Source organism: Ambystoma mexicanum, chromosome 2p (genome assembly GCF_040938575.1).
Source record: "Ambystoma mexicanum isolate Mex_15411 chromosome 2p, UKY_AmexF1_1, whole genome shotgun sequence".
Taxonomy (NCBI): domain Eukaryota; kingdom Metazoa; phylum Chordata; class Amphibia; order Caudata; family Ambystomatidae; genus Ambystoma; species Ambystoma mexicanum.
In genome coordinates, this window is record NC_090923.1 from 1,285,335,860 (window position 1) to 1,285,356,429 (window position 20,570).

The 20,570-nt window shown below is 47.9% G+C and overlaps 1 protein-coding gene across 3 annotated transcripts in view; it reads left to right on the forward strand.

Annotated features, from left to right (window-relative positions):
* RRN3 (RRN3 homolog, RNA polymerase I transcription factor) overlaps positions 1-20,570 on the forward strand; it is a 1,004,740-nt gene that overhangs the window by 981,244 nt on the left and 2,926 nt on the right. For all 3 annotated transcript variants that reach the window (XM_069645599.1, XM_069645600.1, XM_069645598.1), the window contains exon 17: positions 4,553-4,640. In XM_069645599.1, the coding sequence (XP_069501700.1) occupies positions 4,553-4,640 (88 nt within the window). The remainder of the gene's footprint in view (positions 1-4,552; positions 4,641-20,570) is intronic.

Below are 20,570 nucleotides of genomic sequence, written 5' to 3' on the forward strand. Positions count from 1 at the left end.
TCAGTAGTGTAGTTGTCAACTTATTCGAAGGTCACTCACCGGCTCGAGTTCAGTTTGCAGTCACAAGTCCTTTTAGCAGAGTAGCGAATTTGTTCAGGCACCAAAGCAGTGGGAAGGCGCCAGGCTAACCACCGCGGACTGCGCTGACTGCAGAACAACCTGCACAACTCCTGCTGCGCTCCGCTTGGAACTTGGGCTTTTGAAGTGGGCTCCTCCTCCTCCAAACAGCATAGGCAATGAGGAAACACCTGAGAAACAGGCCGCTGCAAAGTTCTGCGCCGACAGCAGGCCAACTTGCACAACTCCTCCTACGCTCCGCTTGGAGCTTGTGCTTTTGAAGTGGGCTCCTCCTCCTCCAAACAGCATAGGCAGTGAGGAAACACCAAAGAAGCAGGTCGCAGCAAAGTTCTGCGCCGACTACCTATGTTACAAATATCATTATCATCAGTTGTCAAAGAAGTTTGAAGGAGGTTATTCATGTATAAAGGAGGAATCAAGTTCTGCTTAGAGTGTTTAGTGGCAATGGATTTTACGATTTTAGAAGTACATGATTCTGCACTATGGCAGCAGGCCATTATATACTTTGGAATTATAGTTTCTTCTTCACTATCAAGAGTAGAATACTATGTCTCTCCCATCAGAGTCACCACCTTCCCTTGATAGCCATCTTCTCCCATGTGATCCACCCTCAAACTACCACCCCCAAGGTCAGGATCAGAAAGTGGCTGCCTTCCCCTGGCCACATGGGAGGAGACGGTAGGGTGAATTTTCAGCAATGACTTCTCAGGATTCATTACAGTTCCCACCAGTCCCTTTCATTATACCAGTTTGGGACCTGAAGGAGAACGTTGTTTTGAGGGTCCGTCCTAACTTTCTACCTAAGGTGGTTTCAGAATTTTATCTGACTCAAAAAATTGTACTTTCTACCTTTTTTCCCACCACTGCATCCTTCCAAGGAGGAAGGGAGACTGCATTCTCTTGATCCTAGAAGGGCTTTGAGCTTTTACATCTCCAGGCTGGCGAAGCTTAGGAAAGACGACCAACTTTTTGTGTGTTATGCGGGTCAAAAGCTAGGACTGGCTGTAACCAACAAACCTTGTCCCGCTTGATTATACTTTGCATATCAGAATGCTACAGTTTAGCGGTTAAATACATTCCTGTTGGCTTACGAGCGTACTCAACTAGGGGTGTGGCCACTTCATCGGTTTTACAGAGGGGAGTTACCAGTACAGGACATCTGTGCTGCTGCCACTTGGTCCTCACTGCATACATTTACAAAATATGATTGCCTGGACTCTGTATCGGGACAGGAGGCAAAATTTGGGAAAGTTGTTTTGCACAATGTTACTGACAGATAAGTTCTTGTTCCCACCTCCTACATCATACTACTTTGGGAGTGGATCAAAGATGATGAATACATGGGAGGACACAGTCCATTTGAAGAACAAATTACTTACCGCTGGTAATGTTCTTTCGATTGGATGTTGTAGGGGAGGCATGGTATCACAAGTATGACACTGAAACAAACTTACACAAAAGGTACCTTTATTAAAGTTTCGGTGTTTGGAAAAACTCCTATGTTACCCTATAGCTGGGATGGGAGTTGTCTCAACCATCAAATAATAAATAAATCAGTCCTTGTTGCATCCGTCAAATCAAAATGGCCTATACTCTATACTAACAAAACCTAATGCTTTCCCTAACTCTTGTACAAAAAGTGTGTGAAGGGAGATATGTATGCAAAGAAAAATCAATGTTAGAAAATAAGGAATAAGAGTGGCTGAATCAGCTGTCCTCCCCACGTTGGACAACACAGAGTGAGGCGGTCTCTGTAGACAGGATGTTGCACCCTGGCTCAGGTTCTCAAACAAAGGCAGTTCAAAACGTGGATCGAGGCCCGACTAGCCTTCCACGTCAAAGTCTCTTTTTCTAGTTTTCAAAGCATAGTTCAACAAAAAGTTCACATTGGTCTCCCTCAGCCGGGCTCGGACTTGTCAAAGCAAACACTTGCAGGGGTTCCCTGCCCCAAGCGTAATTCACTTCTTTTAAGGGGTTCACTTCCTCTAACTTATCACGCTTTCAGTGTCCCTCAGTCGGGCTCTGACCTTTTCCTGCTGTACATTTTTCAGACTCCCTCAGTCCGGCTCAGCCCTTATCTTTAAATGTCGAAATCTTTCAAATGTGCGTGGCTTTTACTATAGACCCCCGCAGGACCACTTGGACTTCCCCTTTAATTCGTTCGATCTCAAAAGCAAAAGAGTTCAATGTTCATCTTTTACTTTTCCCCTTCTTCCATGGTTAATTTTGCTCACTTCGCTTCTTATAGTTCATTCACTTTAACGCTTCATAACAAAAACACTTCACCTTTCACATAGACTTTCGAAAGGGCTACTTAATTTCGCTAGACCACCACGCTACTCAGTATCACTGATTGGACATCTAAAGTTCACCATAGGTCTGCCTTCCTTATCGTCTCATCCACATGTTGCAGCCTTCACTTATGCTATATATTGTTGCAGCTTTAATCTTTGCTTTACACACACACCGGCCTTTCATGTCACTCCCCCACTCACCGGCTGTGTGTATTCCTTTCTTGTCTTTAGAGTTCAATTTGCAAGACAAGGTTACTACCACAGGCACCCGGGAGGGTTGCAGGCATCCTTGAAACACATTGCAGTCTTCTTGTCTGGGATGCTTCCTTTTCCATGTGTCTTCCGCAGCCTTTCTGATCAACAACCTCCTGCAGGGAACTCCTGGTATCCTCGACCCTTTTCTCTCATCACTCTGCCCGTCGCTTTCCTCTAGTAGGTTTGCCTTCGCCCCGGACATTCTGCTCTCACTCTTGTTCTGCCTTGGTCAGAGTGTGTCTCTATGTTCTGCCTTTTATCCGTGTGGGTATCAGATGTATGCACTTAAAGTCAAGTGCCTGACTTTGCCTGACCCGGCTAGCGGGAAATGTTCAGTGAGATATATAAGGGTTAGCCTCTTTACTCTGTCGTCTTTTTTCTCTGCCCTATGTTTGTGTGAAAAGGGGAAGGGGGAGTTGGGAACAGTGGAGAATCCTATGAAATAGGATGGGTCATGTGTATGGGAAAGGGGGGGGAATACTGCGTCTCACCATCGGCTGCCTCACCTCCACTCCCTGAGGACCCTTCACCCAGGTGATCCTCCCGCACTGGTCCACTCCCAGGGTCTGGATCCAAAGGTGATGGCCGTGCCCTGGCCACCAGAGAGAGAGATCGCCGGTAACTAGTAAGTGAGACACCCTTTGGTTTCTCACAATTTTCTTGCCATGTATTCCTCATAGCTCCTCCCATCCTGCCCCTCTAAGAATTTCTGTGTATTTCACCTACACTGTCTGGTCTTTTTGACCTTGCGATTGTCTGTGCTTTTGATGAGGGAAACACTTGGAACTGAAGTAACGGGCACAGTGCGTGCTATATATACAGTCATGACGTCATGCTTGAGAGCGCACGGAGGCCATCGAGGTGCATCGAGTCGACGACGCACAGTCTACTGAGAGAAAATAAAATCCGAAGCAACTGTCGCTGGAAGGAGATATCAAAGATGAGGAATACGTTGGAGGAACATCCGATCGAAAGAACATTACCGGGAGTAAGTAATTTGATCTTCTGGGATCTCTTTGAGCTAACTATCAAGCAGTAACATCAACCTTTGTGCTTTGTATTGCCTGCCAGCCAGTGTTATTTTTAAGCTGTCTTCTGAGAGTTAATGGCTTAATTAAAGCAGTAAATGAGCTCATTGTTTAATAAAAATGTTGTAACCAATTGTGCCTTCTTTAGCCCTTGATTTATAGGCAATATGTGTGTCCTCGCATCTGTTCCTTGCGCTGCAGCCCAGTTAAAAATTAGCTTTGGCAAAGCCAACAATTTAGGCTTTTGTGTAGGTATTAGGTAGGCATATGATGTCCGTGCCTGGCAAATCTGCAGGTATTCACACCATTTTCTGTCTGGTTCCTCCTTATGGCAAGGTAGTACACAAAATCCTAAACTGTTGGCTTTACCAATGCTTGTTTAGCTTTTCTTTTGTTTGACCTGGCTCTCTTGTACCCACCAGACTTAATTCTTCACCAACTTTCTCTGTTTCCTCTTCTTCTTTATCTTTTTTTGCTTCTCTCTGGATCACCAACTTAATTTATTTTCATTTCATTTGTATTGGCACAGAAACAGCAGCCATTACATAGATAGATCTTAACGCAATGAGGTAGACCCGCACACCAATTATACCATCAGTCGATCAACAGTCTGTTTCCCTGTCGCCTGACAAAGCAGAGCTGCTACAACCTCATAGATACTATTTTTTTCTGCTGTGCGGATTTCAACATTTCACCACACAATTCCACACAAGATATCTATGCATACAAAATCATCTCAAACTTCATGGCAAGTGACCAAATCACCACTGGCTTTAGAGGCCACCCTCCCAGTTGCTCTTTAATTTGAGTTTAATGAGAAAAGAGCATGCATTTTTAAGAAAAGTATTAATTGTTTTATGTATTCTCTAATGCGGTTAATTTGAATTTTCTAACCAGATCTAAGAAGGTGATTGATCCTTTGTATCAGATTTGGGATGACTCGTGCACTGAAGATTTGCAAGAGGCTCAAAAACCAATTGGAAAGGTAATTACTGATATTTATTTGGCAAATAAAGAATGCTGCTGCAATGAGATAAATGTGTAAGTATTGTGAGGGTCCTGGGAGTCGTTATTTGATGAGGTAGTTGCCCAACAGTAATCTGTGGAGAAATATTGCACGGGATTCCAGCTAATGCAGTCCACGGTTGTGAGGGGTACTATTTTTTCTTTGTTTTGTTATTGAAGTTAGACTGTACTCGGTTCTCATTTTAAAAAAATAACCAAAATGGCACTGCTTTATTAACCATTCTTGAGGTTTTTTTAAACATTGCTAGCGATGTTCACAGGCCGAATATGCTTAATTGTTATATCCTTGTTTGCCTGATTATTAAATCAGCCTTAAATTATGATTTCTTCATTTCTCCACCCAGGATATTTCTTTGCCAAATGGCGTCCATAGTACACTCTGATATATAGTTTTTTTTTAATCATCCCATCCATAAGTCTCATGCTTTGCCAGGTCAATATTTTGATCCCACTGTCATAGGGTTGGATCTAGGAGTAATTAGCTCTGCTTGTTGAAGACTTTATCAATGGACCTGCATTCTGGGCCTGAACAAATTGCAAGTGGGAAGCGAACCCACAAATGATGCCTATTACAATCTGCTTTCTTATTTTTTAACTATACCGTAGGAAATGTTTGCCAAGAGAAAAATGAAAAACAAGTTTCCTTTTGTCTTTATATGTTGCCTATCAACTGCATCCATAAGTTCTTCCTCGCTGCTTGGTGCCTTTTTTCCCAATTGCTGAAGTACCCAGGTTTGCACGTGTCTTTCATTTTGTCTCAGCTTTTGCTTTTAAAATGTCCCTAATTTAGTTCCAGTCCACCGATAGCACTTTGACTTTCGTCGTCTCATTCTTCCCCCATTGCTCTGCAGCATGATTCCAGTGGATATCCAGCATGGTAACTTTAAGGAAAATGCATGCTGGCGGGATGTGTGATTTGGTACCGTCCCATTTGCTTTTTTAACCCTCTGCTGTACAATGCCTTCCAGCTCCCACTGATGGTGACTTCTCAGTGCAATCTTTCTAACACACGTTAGGCAGATTTTAAATTCTGGCAAAGGAATTGTGTAAGTGTGATAGACCAATTACTGGACACCTTAATGGGCATGCTTCTCACACAAGGGACTTCTTAAACCTAAATACTAGTGCTGCTTTTTTAGCAACAATGTCTTCCCTCATCAACTAAAATCAGGTAACATAATCAAACAGAATTAGCCCATTCAGGGCTAATTTCCAGCTTCACCTCCTTAGAGGCATTCTACCTTTCCTCACCTTTCCCCAGAAGCTTTTTGTTTCCAGAGCTCTGGTCCTCTCTCAGCTGGACTACTGCAACAGCATCTTCCTCAATCTCCCCCTTTCCTCCCTACGCCCCCTCCAGCTAATCCAGAATAGGGCTGCAAGACTTGTCATTGGCTTCAAGCCCAGGGACCCTATCTCTCCAGCCCTAAGATCTGTCCACTGGTGCCCGGTGACCGCATGGATCAAATTTAAGACCGTCTGCATCATCCACAAGGCTTTCTGGGGCTGTCGGTCATTGCTATCTCTAACTATCTCTAAATACTTCCCTGCGAGAGCCCTCCGCTCCTCTAACTTTAACTCCAACTCTCTGTTTGTCAAACGCTTCTCCAAGCGCTTCACCAAGGTCACTCGGTTTGGCTGGTGCCTCTCTCTGTAACAGCCTCCCCACCCCTCTCAGACTTGAGCAGGACCTTCTTAAATTCCTGAAACCTCTCGAAACTGCTTTTCTCTACCTCCCCGCTGAGACTGGCTGCCTGGTACCTTCACAAACCTCACAGGTTACCAGGCCCTCTGCCAGTACCCCAATCCCCTCAGCACTACCCTTGTGGCTGTGTATCCCACTCCTTGGGATCCCTATGCCCAGCGCTTAGCCAGTGGACCCTCCCCGGCACTCCTGCACTTCCCTCCGGGGCATTTGCCTTGTGGCGCTTGGAAACCCGATTCTGTTCTATAAGCGCCTAACAAATGATAGATAAGTACAATAAATTGCTGTTATAACTGCTGGCTGGCAACATGGGCAGTTGCTGCTTGCCTCCCTGAGGCTCATGGTCCCTTTCAACTGAAAGGGTTGAAAGACCCTGATGCCGTCCCGGCCCTTGACGCATTAAATACTTTAAAAAGTAACCAATTTACCTGCCTCGAGAGCATACATTTGGAGCTGTGTGTAAACAAAACAGATACTGGGAAGTTCACTATTCTGCAGTGAGAGACAGAGCACCAGCTTGCATACCTCGATGAGCTCAGGCAGGCAGCTCTTAGAGGCAAGGATCATTTGTGTGGTGTCACGCTGTGACGCTTTGACACTTCCATTGACCTCACGGTGCACAGGCCCTGGGCAGAGTGTCTGTTTCACGTTATCTGTGGCCAGGAAGCATCCATCCATCAAATTAATGGGCCCTTCAAAACGCCCACCTTTATGAATCCTGTATGCTTCTCTCCTTCCTCACTCTAGACAGGGCTGGCTGGTCAGGCAGCCAGGCCTGGAAATCGGTCGGTTTTGATAACAAAATCTGTAGAAGGTAGGACTTCGTAAAAAGCGGTAACCTACCACCCAAATTGGTAGGGTTGGCAAGATGAAAACATTCTGGCACAAAGAGTTTGAACTCTCACTCTACACATGTGGTCCTGGACCTCTTTATCCCCCAGTCGTCTCATTTCTTGCCTGATATGAAACTACCCTGTTCCCTCCAAATATTCTGAGCACTTTTCTTTTTCGGCTTCCCTTTGGACTACAGCAAGAATCACTCACATTGAGCAAATAGAAAAAGCTGGCTTTCCATTTCTGAAAAGCCTCACTGCTGCAGTGTACTGTGGGATACATAGATGTTTTTGAGACCCTGGGGCGCCCCTTCTGTGTGAAACCTTAAACGACTGGATGGATTTGCACCAAACCCACGAAAGGCACATCTGCAATGCTTTGTGCCCAACGTGTTCCTTATTGTTGCAAATCCGTCTAGCGGTTTGCACGCTACGTGTCTTTATTTTCCTGTAGAGAAAAAGGTGCCTCCATTAAATGGTCAAAGCTTTGGCTTTCAAAGTCACACATACTTCATCAGATGGTGCAGAGTGAAATGATTAGTGAAGAGAAAGCCAGAGCACAGTTTATTCTCAAAAGGAGCATTTCAACCTTCATTGGCTGAAGGAGCAGTACGCATAGAATGTGAGTCTGGAATTGCTCCTCTATTTAAAAACATAAAATCTCCTAGAAGCAGGAAACCCAGCTCTTTAAAAACAGTACATATAGCTAGCTGAAAGTTGTATTTGAGAAAATAAATGTTCACCTGTAACTGTTAAGTTAGGCCCAGGAAAGTTCTTAGTTACTGATTCATTTGAAAGGCGTATTGAAGTGAAAGTTTTAAAAACACAGTTGGCTTGATGAATGAATTTAATTTGGCTGATATATGGCGCTTAGTACACCCGTCTGATGGGGAATATAGCTTTCACTCGGGTCATGATACCTACTCCCGCATTCACTTTTTCTTGACCTCTGGCCAGGTACCTCCAGCTGTTTTAATTCAAATATCGGACTTGTTGCCCTATCAGACCACGCACCGGTTTCCCTACGTCTCGCCCTGCAACATACTTTGCTAAAGTCATCCAGATGGAGGATGAACTCCAACATTCTGCTAAATGATCAGATTAAAGATGAAATTGTGCAAGAAATTGAGGACTTTATTCAAATTAACAGGACTGATGATATTGCAGTCCCCACAGTCTGGGAAGCAATTAAATGTTTTATTCGTGGAGTGCTAATGTCAAAAACTGGCAAACAAAAGAAATTCAAAGCCAAAGAAATTCAAAGGCTCTCTGCAGAGGCCGCACGTCTAGACAATGTCTTTGCTGCAAGCCGGGATGGAGGAACTAAGACTGAATTAAGGAAGGCAAAATTTGAATTGAATAAATTCATATCCGACCAGGTGGACTACGCCTTATTCAGGCAGAGAATTAACTACTTTGAAAATGGGGACAAAGCTGGCAAACTCCTGGCGCACAGATGAAGGTAGCCGAAAGTGATCGCTTTACTACCGCAATCAGGGACCCAAATAATGCTTTGAAAACACAACAAAAAGAGATAAACATGCTGTTCCACGACTTCTACGAAAATCTTTGTAAATCAGAATTGACTTGTGAGAATATTGAGATAGAAAATGTTCTGGATTCATTGCACTTGCCTGAATTGTCAGATGACCAAGCAATGAGCCTTGAAGGGAGACTGGAAGTTGAAGATATTCGTTTGGCCATTTCTAAACTTACTGTGGGTAAATCACCTGGCACAGATGGATTGCCTGTAGAGTTTTATAAGATCCTACCTTACTCTGCTTTACAACTTCTTTGTGATGTATATAATAATTTATTTGAGACTGACTGCATGCCTGGTACAATGAGGCACGCTTTAATAACGGTTCTGAAGATGAAAGATAGATCTGTTACGAGATGTGAGTACTACAGGCCGATCCGTCTAATAAATACGGAGCTAATAAAGACTTAGCTAGATTCTAGCTAAGTCTTTAGCTATGAAATTGGAAACCATTATACCATCATTGGTACATGAAAATCAAGTCGGCTTTGTCACTGGGAGGGCTGTGGCTGACAACATGAGGTGCCTGTTGTTAACAATTGAGCATGGCCATCAACAGCCAATTGCCACTGCAATAATCTCATTGGACGCAAAGAAGGTGTTTGATCGTGTGGAATGGACCTTCTTATTCTCGTGCCTGGACAAGATGAAATTTGGACAGGAATTTAAGCGTTTGGTACGGCTATTGTACACAAATCCGTCCACAAGTGTACTTACAAATGGCCTCATTTCGGACGCCTTTAAACTTCATAGGGGTACTCGACAGGGCTGCCCGCTTTCGCCATTGTTATTCATTTTAGCGATCGAGCCATTAGCAGTTCTACTGCGTGCTGATAACAGTCTTCAGCCAATAACTGGGAATGATCACGACAATTTAATCCGGGTTCACGCAGATGATCTATTGGTGGCCCTTCAAGATCCAGCGAGTTGTATGCCTCACCTGATGCGAGATATCCAACAATTCTCCCAAGTTTCCGGTTATAAGGTGAATTAGAGTAAATCTGAAATCCTGCCGGTAAGCAATATCTGCCAACAACACACCTGTGCTCAGTTCCAGTTCACCTGGTGTCTGGATAAGATGAAATATCTGGGCATTTGGATCGGCCCTGAGGTAATCCAGCTACCAACAATTAATTTTGCAAAGATCTTACTGAAGCTCAAATCCGACCTATATAGGTCGGGGCTTTTGAAATGATCCACATGGGGGAAGATTAATTGCATAAAAATGAACCTATCACCACAGGTCAATTATATCTTGTCTATGCTCCCCATTAAAATACCAGGACATCTTTTCAAAAACATCGACATAATCATACAAAAGTTCATTTGGGAGGGAAACCGCCAAGACTTGAAATGTGGAAATTGCAGCTCCCTTTAAAACAATTGGGTATGAACTTGCCGAACTTTATGGACTACCATCTATCATTCTCGACTCGCCACATATGTAAGATCACTGACGCAGGTGGTTAGGAAATAGGATATTTAGCTTGGGAGTGCAGTACAATATCTCAGCTAGAGCCCAAAGCTTTACTAACAACCAGGAAAAAACTATCTAAAAGGATTCATCCTCCGACTACTTTTTTACAGGATTGTTGGCTAGATATTTCGAGGGGATTGGGTCCTCCGACGTATTCCATATCTATGACAGGTAATCACCACAGCTGTGCTGCTTCGGAAACTTTTCCGGCGTCTGCGTCCTGCGTCGATGACGTCGATACGCCGACGTCAAGGACCTCCTCCGACGTCCGACGTCATCCGATGTGATAAGTAGGACGCACGATGCCTGTAGCCTCAGTTCCGTTTTTTCCGCGAACGTGTTGCTTCGTGTTTCTCGGTTCTACGCCTCGACTCTTTGGAGTTCTGTTCTTTCTGGTTCTTCGAACCTGTTCGTTTGTGAATTTCTTCGACGATGTCTTCCACTTCGTCTTCCACCCCGCGTCCGGGCTTTAAGAAGTGCGGGGAGTGTGGGTCCAAGATGTCGGTGACTGACTCGCACGACGCCTGCCTCTGGTGCCTCGGGGAGGCCCACGACACGGATGACTGTGTCGACTGCCAGTCGCTCACGTCCAAGGCCTTACGCGAGCGTAAGAAGAAATTGTCGGTAGTTCGGGTGTCCAAGCCCCGGAAGTCGAAGTCGGCGGGGCTTTCGACGGATGATTCGAGGGGTGACTCTCCGCGTCATCGTCGGAAGTCTCGTCGGTCTCCTTCTAGGAGTCGGTCTCGCCACTCCTCAGCCTCTTCGAGGCATTCTCGGAAGCGCCGTCACCGGTCGCCTTCCAGGTCCTCTTCGGAGGACTCTGCCCGGCCCGTCGGTTACCCCACTAGCCATGCCACGCCAGAGGAATGGGCTTCCTTCGGGAAGATGATGTTGGCGATTCTTGAGTCGCAGGGTACTCAGCCGTCCGCGCCCCCGAGTGGGGTCGGCCGTGAGAGGTCGAGAGCCACCGCTCGCAAGAGTGGTCGGCGCGAGTCACGGGAGAGGTCCCGTTCGGACAAGGAGGCTCGTTCTCGCCGTACCCGTTCCAGGTCCCGGTCCGCGACGCGATCGAGACCGTGTGCACCTGTGATGTCTTCGAGGAAGACATCGACGTCTGAGGCGTCGAGGGCGTCGACTGGCTTTCTCGAGGCTCCGGCTCCGAGGATGTCGTCGAAGCCGTCGACGATCAGGTCGTCGAGGGACACGCTCGGGGCTCCGGCCTCGAGGGCTGTGTCGACGCCACCGATACTGGAGGCGCTGCATCTGACGTCGACGCCGATTTCCTCGACGTCGACGCCGATCCTCTCGGCGCCGTTGCCGGTTTTCTCGACGGCGGCGCCGATTCGCTCGACGCCATCGACGCCTTTTGTGTCGGAGGTGCCCCGTGTCTCGGGTGTACCCCCTAGGAAGGCTCTGGCTAAGAGCAGGCACTCTCGGGTGCCTTCTTTTCGCCACCTGGATTATATTTCAGAGGCGGATGAGGATTCTGATGGCCTGGTTCCTCGTCAGGTGCCAGATGACATTGTCTCGGGCCATAGTCAGTTTGACGATTTGAGGCAGTCTCTGCATGATGCCTGTGGACTGGACACCTCTCCGAAGGTGGAATTTTGTCGGCCTGAGCCTGGCTCCCATGCCGATTCCTCTTACCGGCGCCTTATGGCTCGGGTTTCTGAGTATCTGGGATGGTCTGCTCCCCCAGGGGAGTTTGTGCAGGATGACCTGACGGACATCCTTGATGTTGGTCCCCCAACTGACCCGGTACTGCCGTTCCATATGGCTTTACAGAGAAGGGTGGCGGCGGCTTGGACTGCTCCGGAGAGTCTCCCGGCGGTGGGCAAGTCCTTGTCGCGTAAATACCGTCCAGCCAGTAGCGACCCCTGCTACTTGACCAGGCACCCCACTCCGGAAAGTTTGGTGGTGCAGGCGGCCACGGCCCCGGCAAAGCAGGCGTCGTACCCTACCATCCCTCCTGATAGGGACGACAAGCGTTTTGATGGCTGGGCGAAGAAAGTGTTTTCTTCTGGTGGTATGGCGCTTCAGGCGGCCAACTCCATTTGTGCCTTGTCACGTTTCACGCACACTCTGTGGAACTGTGTTGCGTTGGCGGCTGAACATATTCCCGAAGGGGATGAACGGGATGGTTTCCTTGCTATGGTCCAGGATGGTAAGGATGCCATGTGCGAGTCCGTTCAGTCGGGTCTGGACTTGGCTGAATGCGTCAGTAGGTCCATGGCGGCGAGCACCGTGATACGCAGGTTTGCGTGGTTGCGGAAGTCGGGGTTTGCTCCTGATGTGCAGTCCCGGCTCCTCAACATGCCCTTTGACGGTGAACACCTTTTTGGCAGCAAGGCTGACGAGAGCCTTGAGAGGTTGCAGACCTCAAAAGCTGCAGCGAAGTCGTTGGGCGCTGCAGTTCGCCAACCTCCGCCTTTTCGTCCTAGGGGACAGCAGTGGAGGGGTGGTTCCTTTCGCTATTACTCATCCTTCAGTAAAGCGAGAGGGGCTGGCAGTCAAAGAGGCCAGCGCAGGGGTACCAGAGGTGGACGACAGGGTACCCGTGGTGCCAAGGCCGCTCGGGCAGTTGCCTCTTTGCCCTCAGGTAACGCCGCAGCCGCTCCTACTCAGTCATGAGGCCATGTCCCATGGTTCGCCGGTTGGGGGAAGGCTGGCGCAGCATCTTGTAGAGTGGCAAGCCATTACTTCAGATGTGTGGGTTCTGGAGATCATAGCCCACGGCTACTGTCTTCCCTTTCGGCACAGGCCTCGCGACAATCCACCGGGGAACCTCTCTTTGATGTGTCCGGATCCGCTCCTTGCGCAGGAAATTCAAGCCCTGCTGGAGAAAGGCGCTATAGAACTGGTGCCTGTAGCGGAGAGGAACAAGGGATGGTATTCCCCTTATTTTTTTATTTCCAAGAAAGACGGGGGATTGAGACCCATCATGGACTTGCGCGGTTTGAACAAACTCCTCAGGAAGGACAAGTTCAAGACGGTTACTCTCTCTCAAGTCCTCCAGGCCCTTCAGCTTCAGGACTGGTTGGTGTCACTCGACCTCAAGGATGCTTACTTCCATGTGCCGATCCATCCCAAGCACAAGAAGTACCTGAGGTTCGCGGTTGGCGACTCGCACTTTCAGTTTCGGGTCCTGCCGTTCGGATTGACCTCCGCCCCGAGGGTTTTCACCAAGCTCATGGTGGTGGTGGCAGCGCATCTCAGGCAAGGGGGGATTCACGTCTACCCCTACCTGGACGATTGGTTGATCAGGGGGAGCTCTCCCGAGCAAGTCCTGGATCATCTGTCCGTCACCTGCCACTCCCTTCACAGGCTGGGCTTCTCCCTCAATTTAAAGAAGTCCCATTTGACGCCAACGCAGAGGCTCCAGTACATCGGAGCAGTGCTCGACACTTCCCTGGGGCAGTGTTTTCCTCCCCAGGTGAGGGCTCTTCACATTCAGCAGATGGTGCACAAGTTTCAGCATGCCCAGACGCTCCCCGCGTTCGAGTTCTTGAGGTTGCTCGGCCTCATGGCATCCTGCATTCTTCTGGTGCCAGAGGCTCGCCTGCGCATGAGATCTTTGCAGTGGGCACTCAAGATGCAATGGTCGCAGTCCTCCGGCAGGATGTCGGACCCGATTCAGGTGCCGCCCTCGGTCGCCCAGGACCTTCTGTGGTGGGCCGTCGAAGGCAACTTGATGCGGGGGGCTCCGTTTTGGCTTCCCTGGCCGGAGGTGACGATCGTGACGGATGCATCCCTCACGGGATGGGGGGCTCATGCCAACGGGCTGACAGTCAGCGGTCGTTGGTCTCCGTCGGAGTCCAGCCTCCATATCAATCTGTTGGAGCTGAGGGCCGTCAGGCTAGCCCTGAAGGCTTTTCTGCCGACTGTGCGAGGAAGGAATGTCCTGATCCTGACGGACAACACGGTGGCCATGCACTACCTCAACATAAAGGGGGGGGCAGGGTCACTTCCTCTGCGCAGGGAGGCGATGCAGCTCTAGTTCTGGGCCATCCAGCAGGAAGTTTCGGTCTCGGCAGTTCATCTGGCCGGAGTCGCAAACGTGACGGCGGACGCTCTGAGCAGGCAGAGCGCGATCTCTCACGAGTGGGAGTTGGCTCAGGAGATTCTCCTGGAGATCTTCGCTCTTTGGGGGACCCCTCAAGTGGATCTCTTCGCCTCCAGTGTCAACCGGAAGTGCGAGAGGTTCTGCTCGCGGGAATTTCCTCCAAAAGGAGCCTTAGGAGACGCGTTCGTGGTGGATTGGTCGTTCCCGCTGCTGTACGCGTTTCCTCCAGTCCCCGTCATCCCGCAAGTGCTGCGGAGGTTACGGAAGTTCGGTTCCCGGATGATCCTCATTGCTCCGGCGTGGGCTCGGAGGACGTGGTACCCGGACCTTCTCGACTTGTCCATCTGCCCTCCACGTCGTCTTCCCTACCGAGACGATCTGCTCTCACGGGAGGGGGGTCTGGTTCTCCATCCAGAGGTCAGATCCCTCAACCTTCACGCTTGGCTTCTGAAAGGTTGAGGTATAGGGATTGGGACCTCCCTGAAGACATGATGGAGGTGTTGCTTTCGGCTGGAAGGCCAGCAACTAAGTCTCTGTACCGTTGCCGTTGGCGGAAGTTCTGCGACTGGTGCAGAGTTCGGAATGTGGATCCTTTTGCATGTGACATCCCCATGGTTCTGTCCTTTTTGCTTTCTTTGGCCCACAGGGGCTTGCAAGTGGGTACCATTAAGGGTTACCTGGCGGCGCTGTCCATCTTTAAGCGCTCGTCTGATGAGTGTTCTTACTTTAAGATCCCTTTATTTTCACAGTTTCTGAAAGGGCTCACTAATGTGTTCCCTCCGTCACCTTTCCTGGTGCCCGGTTGGGATTTAAACCTTGTTCTTAGGTTTCTTATGGGTGCTCCGTTTGAGCCTTTACATTCTTGCCCTTTGAGGCTGTTAACTCTGAAAACTGTGTTTTTAGTTGCGGTTACTTCCACTCGCAGAGTGAGTGAGTTACAGGCACTTTCAGTTAAGCCACCCTTCACTGTTTTCCACAAGGACAGGGTTGTCCTTCGTGTTCGTCCTTCTTTTCTTCCGAAGGTAGGGACGGAATATCATTTGGCCCTGAAGGTTGTTCTTCCAGCATTCTATCCTCCTCCGCATCCTGGTAAGGAAGAGGAGAGGCTCCATAGGCTTGATCCTAGGAGAGCTTTAAGCTTTTATGTTTCACGCATGTCCCGGGTCAGAGTGGACGATCAACTCTTTATTGGTTACGCTGGTAAGCGTTTGGGGCAGGCTGTGACGAAACAGACTTTGTCCCGCTGGATTATTTTGGCCATCTCGGAGTGTTACCGCTTGGCGGGTAAGGACCCACCGGCTGGCTTGCGGGCCCATTCTACCAGGGGTGTGGCGGCATCTACTGCGCTGCAGAGGGGTGTTCCTATTCGCAACATCTGTGATGCAGCCACCTGGGCTTCAGTACATACATTTGTACGGCATTATTCCCTCGATTCCATCAGAGGGCAGGATCTAGCCTTTGGCAAGGCGGTCCTTTGCTCTGCTATTTGATTGGCTATTCTAAATTGTGTTTATAAATTCTTTCCCTCCTCCTTGCTCTGGTACTGCTTTGGGAGTCTGTCATAGATATGGAATACGTCGGAGGACCCAATCCCCTCGAAGAACAAGTTACTTTCTTACCTGGTAACGTTCTTTCGATGGGATGGTCCGACGACGTATTCCATATCGCTCCCGCCCTGCCTTCCCCGCTGCAGAATTTCTTTTGCGATTGCAGCTTACGTTCCGCAAGGCTTTGTGTCTGACTGGCAGTTGACTTATGTCACACGTTCTGGGGGAAAAAACTACAACTGAGGCTACAGGCGTCGTGCGTCCTACTTATCACATCGGATGACGTCGGACGTCGGAGGAGGTCCTCGACGTCGGCGTATCGACGTCATCGACGCAGACGCCGGAAAAGTTTCCGAAGCAGCACAGCTGTGGTGATTACCTGTCATAGATATGGAATACGTCGTCGGACCATCCCATCGAAAGAACGTTACCGGGTAAGAAAGTAACTTGTTCTTCTAAATGCATGTGTTCGGAGCCTTACTTGTTCACTGATGCCTCCATCTGCTTTAACCCGGCTCTAAGACCTCAGGGCAAAGTTCTGTTTTGGCCTGAATGGTTTTTATCGGGCATAAAATACTTTAAAGATCTGATTGAGGATGGCAAGTGGATTTCATATGCACGATTGAGCCGGTCATTTGATATATCTGCCTTCACACTTGTAGAATATAGGAAATTGAAGAACATTGTTCCGGCAAGCTTAGATGTGTCTAAACTAACAGCTCAGAATGTTGCCTGGTCAACTCTTCAGATCTGTAAAAGTGCATCCCATCCAGCAGCTACGATGTGTGGCGTCGTAAAGGCATGTCGTAAAGGAGACCCGAGGCTGCCAATCATATGGGGTGAGGAACTGGGGGAAGACATCAATCTGAAATATTGGAAACACTGCTGTGGAAACACATGCCTAATGAGTCCGGACTGGGGCCTTAGCCTCGCAAACAAAGCTACTTTTTAGATCTTTCTGGACACCCATAAGGTTATTCAAACGACATCTAATTGAGAATGAACTTTGCTGGAAGTGTAAAAACATGAGAGGCACCCTCAGTCATTTGATATGGTTTTGTCCAAAGACCAAAACGTTTTGGGAGTGTGTCTGTGAGAGATTGGGTTTGGTTCTGTGCTGTGCTATCCCCATGGCTGCCTCGTTGCTTATCTTATTCTAGGAGATGTGTCTCTGTTGGAGGAAGTTCCATTCAGCAGAATGATCTGGCTTCTCCACTTGCATGGTCGTTTTCCACCTATGCAAAAGTTATCCACAAGCAAGCGTGAACATCCGACAAGCTTTTGAATATATGGGGAAGCTTCCTTGATGTTTACGGATAATGTGTGAGTTGAATATAGACCATCCTGTTTCCTGGAAGATTTTATTACCATTGTTTTGTGATACACAGAAGTTTTTGTTTTTTCCATTCTATGGATTTAATACCTAAATTATTGTGTGATGCTTTCCTATATCTGATAGATGAACTTATTTGATTCCAATATTTATGACCTTTTGCTGAATTTCTCTTTTTCATATCTCCTTCTGTCCTTCTATTCTTTCCCTTGAATCCGTTAGATGAGTCTATTGGTTATTTCATTATTATTATGGTCCAGTTGTATGGTTTCTTTTGATATACTTTAATGTGAAGTATTAGGCTGGCTATTGTCATGTTATTTGTTTATATTGTAAAATAAAAATACTATTGAAAAGAAAAACGCACAGTTGGAAAACTGTCAGTATTACATTTTCCCCAGTCTAAATTTGTGTATTTGGGTGTGTCTATAGGGTCAGGACATTTCAGTGATTTCAGTGCAGCTGCTAATATTTCCTGGCTGGTATACAACATGGCACTATGGCATATGCTCTTGTGGTTTAACTGGTGCAGTCACCAAAGTTACCTCTGCATGCCTCGAGCTTCATAAAGTTTCCTGCCTTGACCGGTTCCACTGCTGCTGCATAGGAGAGAATCCAGCTACATAATCTTCAATATGCCTACGGTACTGTGGGCACAAGGCAGTACTTACCTCAAGCCAAATTTGTCATTCCTGTGTTGCTGGAGTGCTGTATCCAGAGTTTGGATGTTCACCTATACCCATTGCCCAGCCCTAAGGTTTGTGCACTTACATGGAGTCCTTTCCAAGGTCCCTGTTAACCTTTTTCTGTTCCACTAAAGCATCCTACTTGAAAGTATTTAGAGTACCCTGCCTTTTCTGCTGCTGTACATGACTTTGCACCCCTCCTCAACTGACAGTTCTTTCTTTGATTTCTTTTGGAAGCAGGTGAATCCCTGCCTGCCCACCCCCACCCCCCGTCCCTGATTGGTGCGTTTTTCTAATGCAGGAAGGGCTACTGCTGTGCCGCTCCTCGCTCACCTTCTTTGATTTTATTTGGAAGCATGTGAGTGTTTGTGGCCCAAGGCCCTCCTCGGCTTTCCTTGCCACCAATTTGAGCCACCAGACCTATGTTGCCCCCTCTGTGCACCCACCCCTCCCCGCTCGCACTTCCCGATCCCCTGCCGTCCCGCCTCCCTGCCCGCCCCCATCCCTGATTGTCCATCCCCACGGTCATAACTGACCCTCCCAGGGCAGCCCTATGCCCGTGCAGCCCCTGCGGCTAAGGACCCTGAGGAAAAGGGCGGCTCCAACAGAGGCGGCTCCAGAAAGTGTCAGCAGGTGTCCGCAGGGGAAGCCACTGAAGCCAGCGACCTGCCGTTAACCAGCAGCAATCAAAAAAGTAAGTGTGGCATGGGTGAGGGGTAGAGCAATTAATCTACTCCGGAAAACCCTGCCACTCAACATTATCTTACCTCTGAACTGTGAATGTTACCAATGCCGCACTTAGTTAGAATTGTGAACATTAGCTTGCCCATTTTGCCAAAACTGTCTCCAGGCCCAGTGTACCTGCGTAGTGCCCGGTGACCACTTCCTTGTCTCCCTTCTCCCTCCCGCATCCCAACCCGCCCTACGCCTCTCATTGGCTGACTCACCTGGTCATGGCCGACCCTCCCATGGCAGGCCTCTGCCCGGCAGCCCCTGCGGCTATGTGTCCGCAGATGGAAGCCAGGAACCAGCCGTCAACCAGCATCGACCGCCCAGGTGGGTGTGGCATGGGTGGGTAGAACACTCAGATGGTATTATGAAAGTTATCCTGCGTCGCTTCTAGATAGAAATGTGAATATCATGTCCCAAACTTAAACTGAATTGCAAATGATAGCATATCCCACACTTAGATGGAATTGTAAATGGTAACGTGCCACACTTAGATAGAATTGTAAATGATAGCATGTCCCACACTTAGATGGAATTGTAAATGGTAGCATATCCCACACTTGGATGGAATTGTGAATGGTAGCATGTGCCACACTTGGAAATGAAATCGTGACCATTAGCCTGCGTCACATCTAAATATAATTGTACATATCAGCATGTCCAACACTTTGATAGAATTGTGCATGTTAGCATGTCCCACACTTAGATGGAATTGTGAATGGTAACATATCCCACACTTAGATGGAATTGTAAATGATAGCATATTCCACACTGAGATGGAATTGTAAATGTTAGCATGTCCCACACCTAGAAGGAATTGCGAATGGTAGCATGTGCCACACTTAGAGATGAAATCGTGACCATTAGCCTGAGCCGCTTCTAGATAGAATTCAATCGTCAGCATGTACCACCCTTAGATGGAATTGTGATTGGTAGCATGTCCCACACCTAGATATAATTGTGAATGGTAACATGTCCCACACCTAGATAGAATTGTGAATGGTAGCATGTGCCACACTTAGATGGAATTGTGAATGGTAGCATGCCCCACACCTAGATAGATTTGTGAATGGTAGCATGCCCCACACCTAGATAGAATTGTGAATGGTAGTATGTGCCACACTTAGATAGAATTGTGAATGGTAGCATGCCCCACACCTAGATAGATTTGTGAATGGTAGCATGTGCCACACTTAGAGATGAAATCATGAACATTAGCCTGAGTCGCATCTAGATAGAAATGTGATTGTTAGCATGTCCCACACCTGGATAGAATTGTGAATGCTAACATGTCCCACACTTAGAAGGAATTGTGAATGTTAACATGTGCCACACTCAAATGAAATCATGAGCATTATCCTGAGTTGCTTCCAGATAGAATGTGAATGTCAGCATGTCCCAGCATGTCCCACACCTAGACTGAATTGTGAATGCCGGCATGACCCACACTTGGATGGAATTGTGAATGGCAGCATCTAGTGCCACACCTAGATGAAATCATGAACATTAGCCTGAGTCACATCTAGAAAGAAAGGCAAATGTCAGCATGTCCCACACCTGGATGGGCCTGTGGATGGAAGCATGTACCTCACTTGGATGAGGTTGCGAACATCAGCCTGAGTCGCAACTAGATAGAAATGCAAATATTAGCATGTCCCACACTTGGGTGGAGTTGTGAACATTAGCCTGAATCGCAGTTAGATATAAATGCAAATGTAATCATCAGCATGCCCCACACATGTGTCACTGTGTACCCTGCTTTCCTGTTCCACATGCTGTTGCTATTTATCCGTATGCCCGGCCAGCCTGTCACTGTAAACCCAGCCCCCTGTCACTATGTGTCCGTGTGTCGCTGTGTTCCCTGCCATCCTTTTCACGTGCCTGGTCTCGGGCGCTTTAAAGATAACGATCATATCACATCACTATGCTTACTCTCTACCATATACCATCACACAACTAGAACAAAGCTATACCCCTGA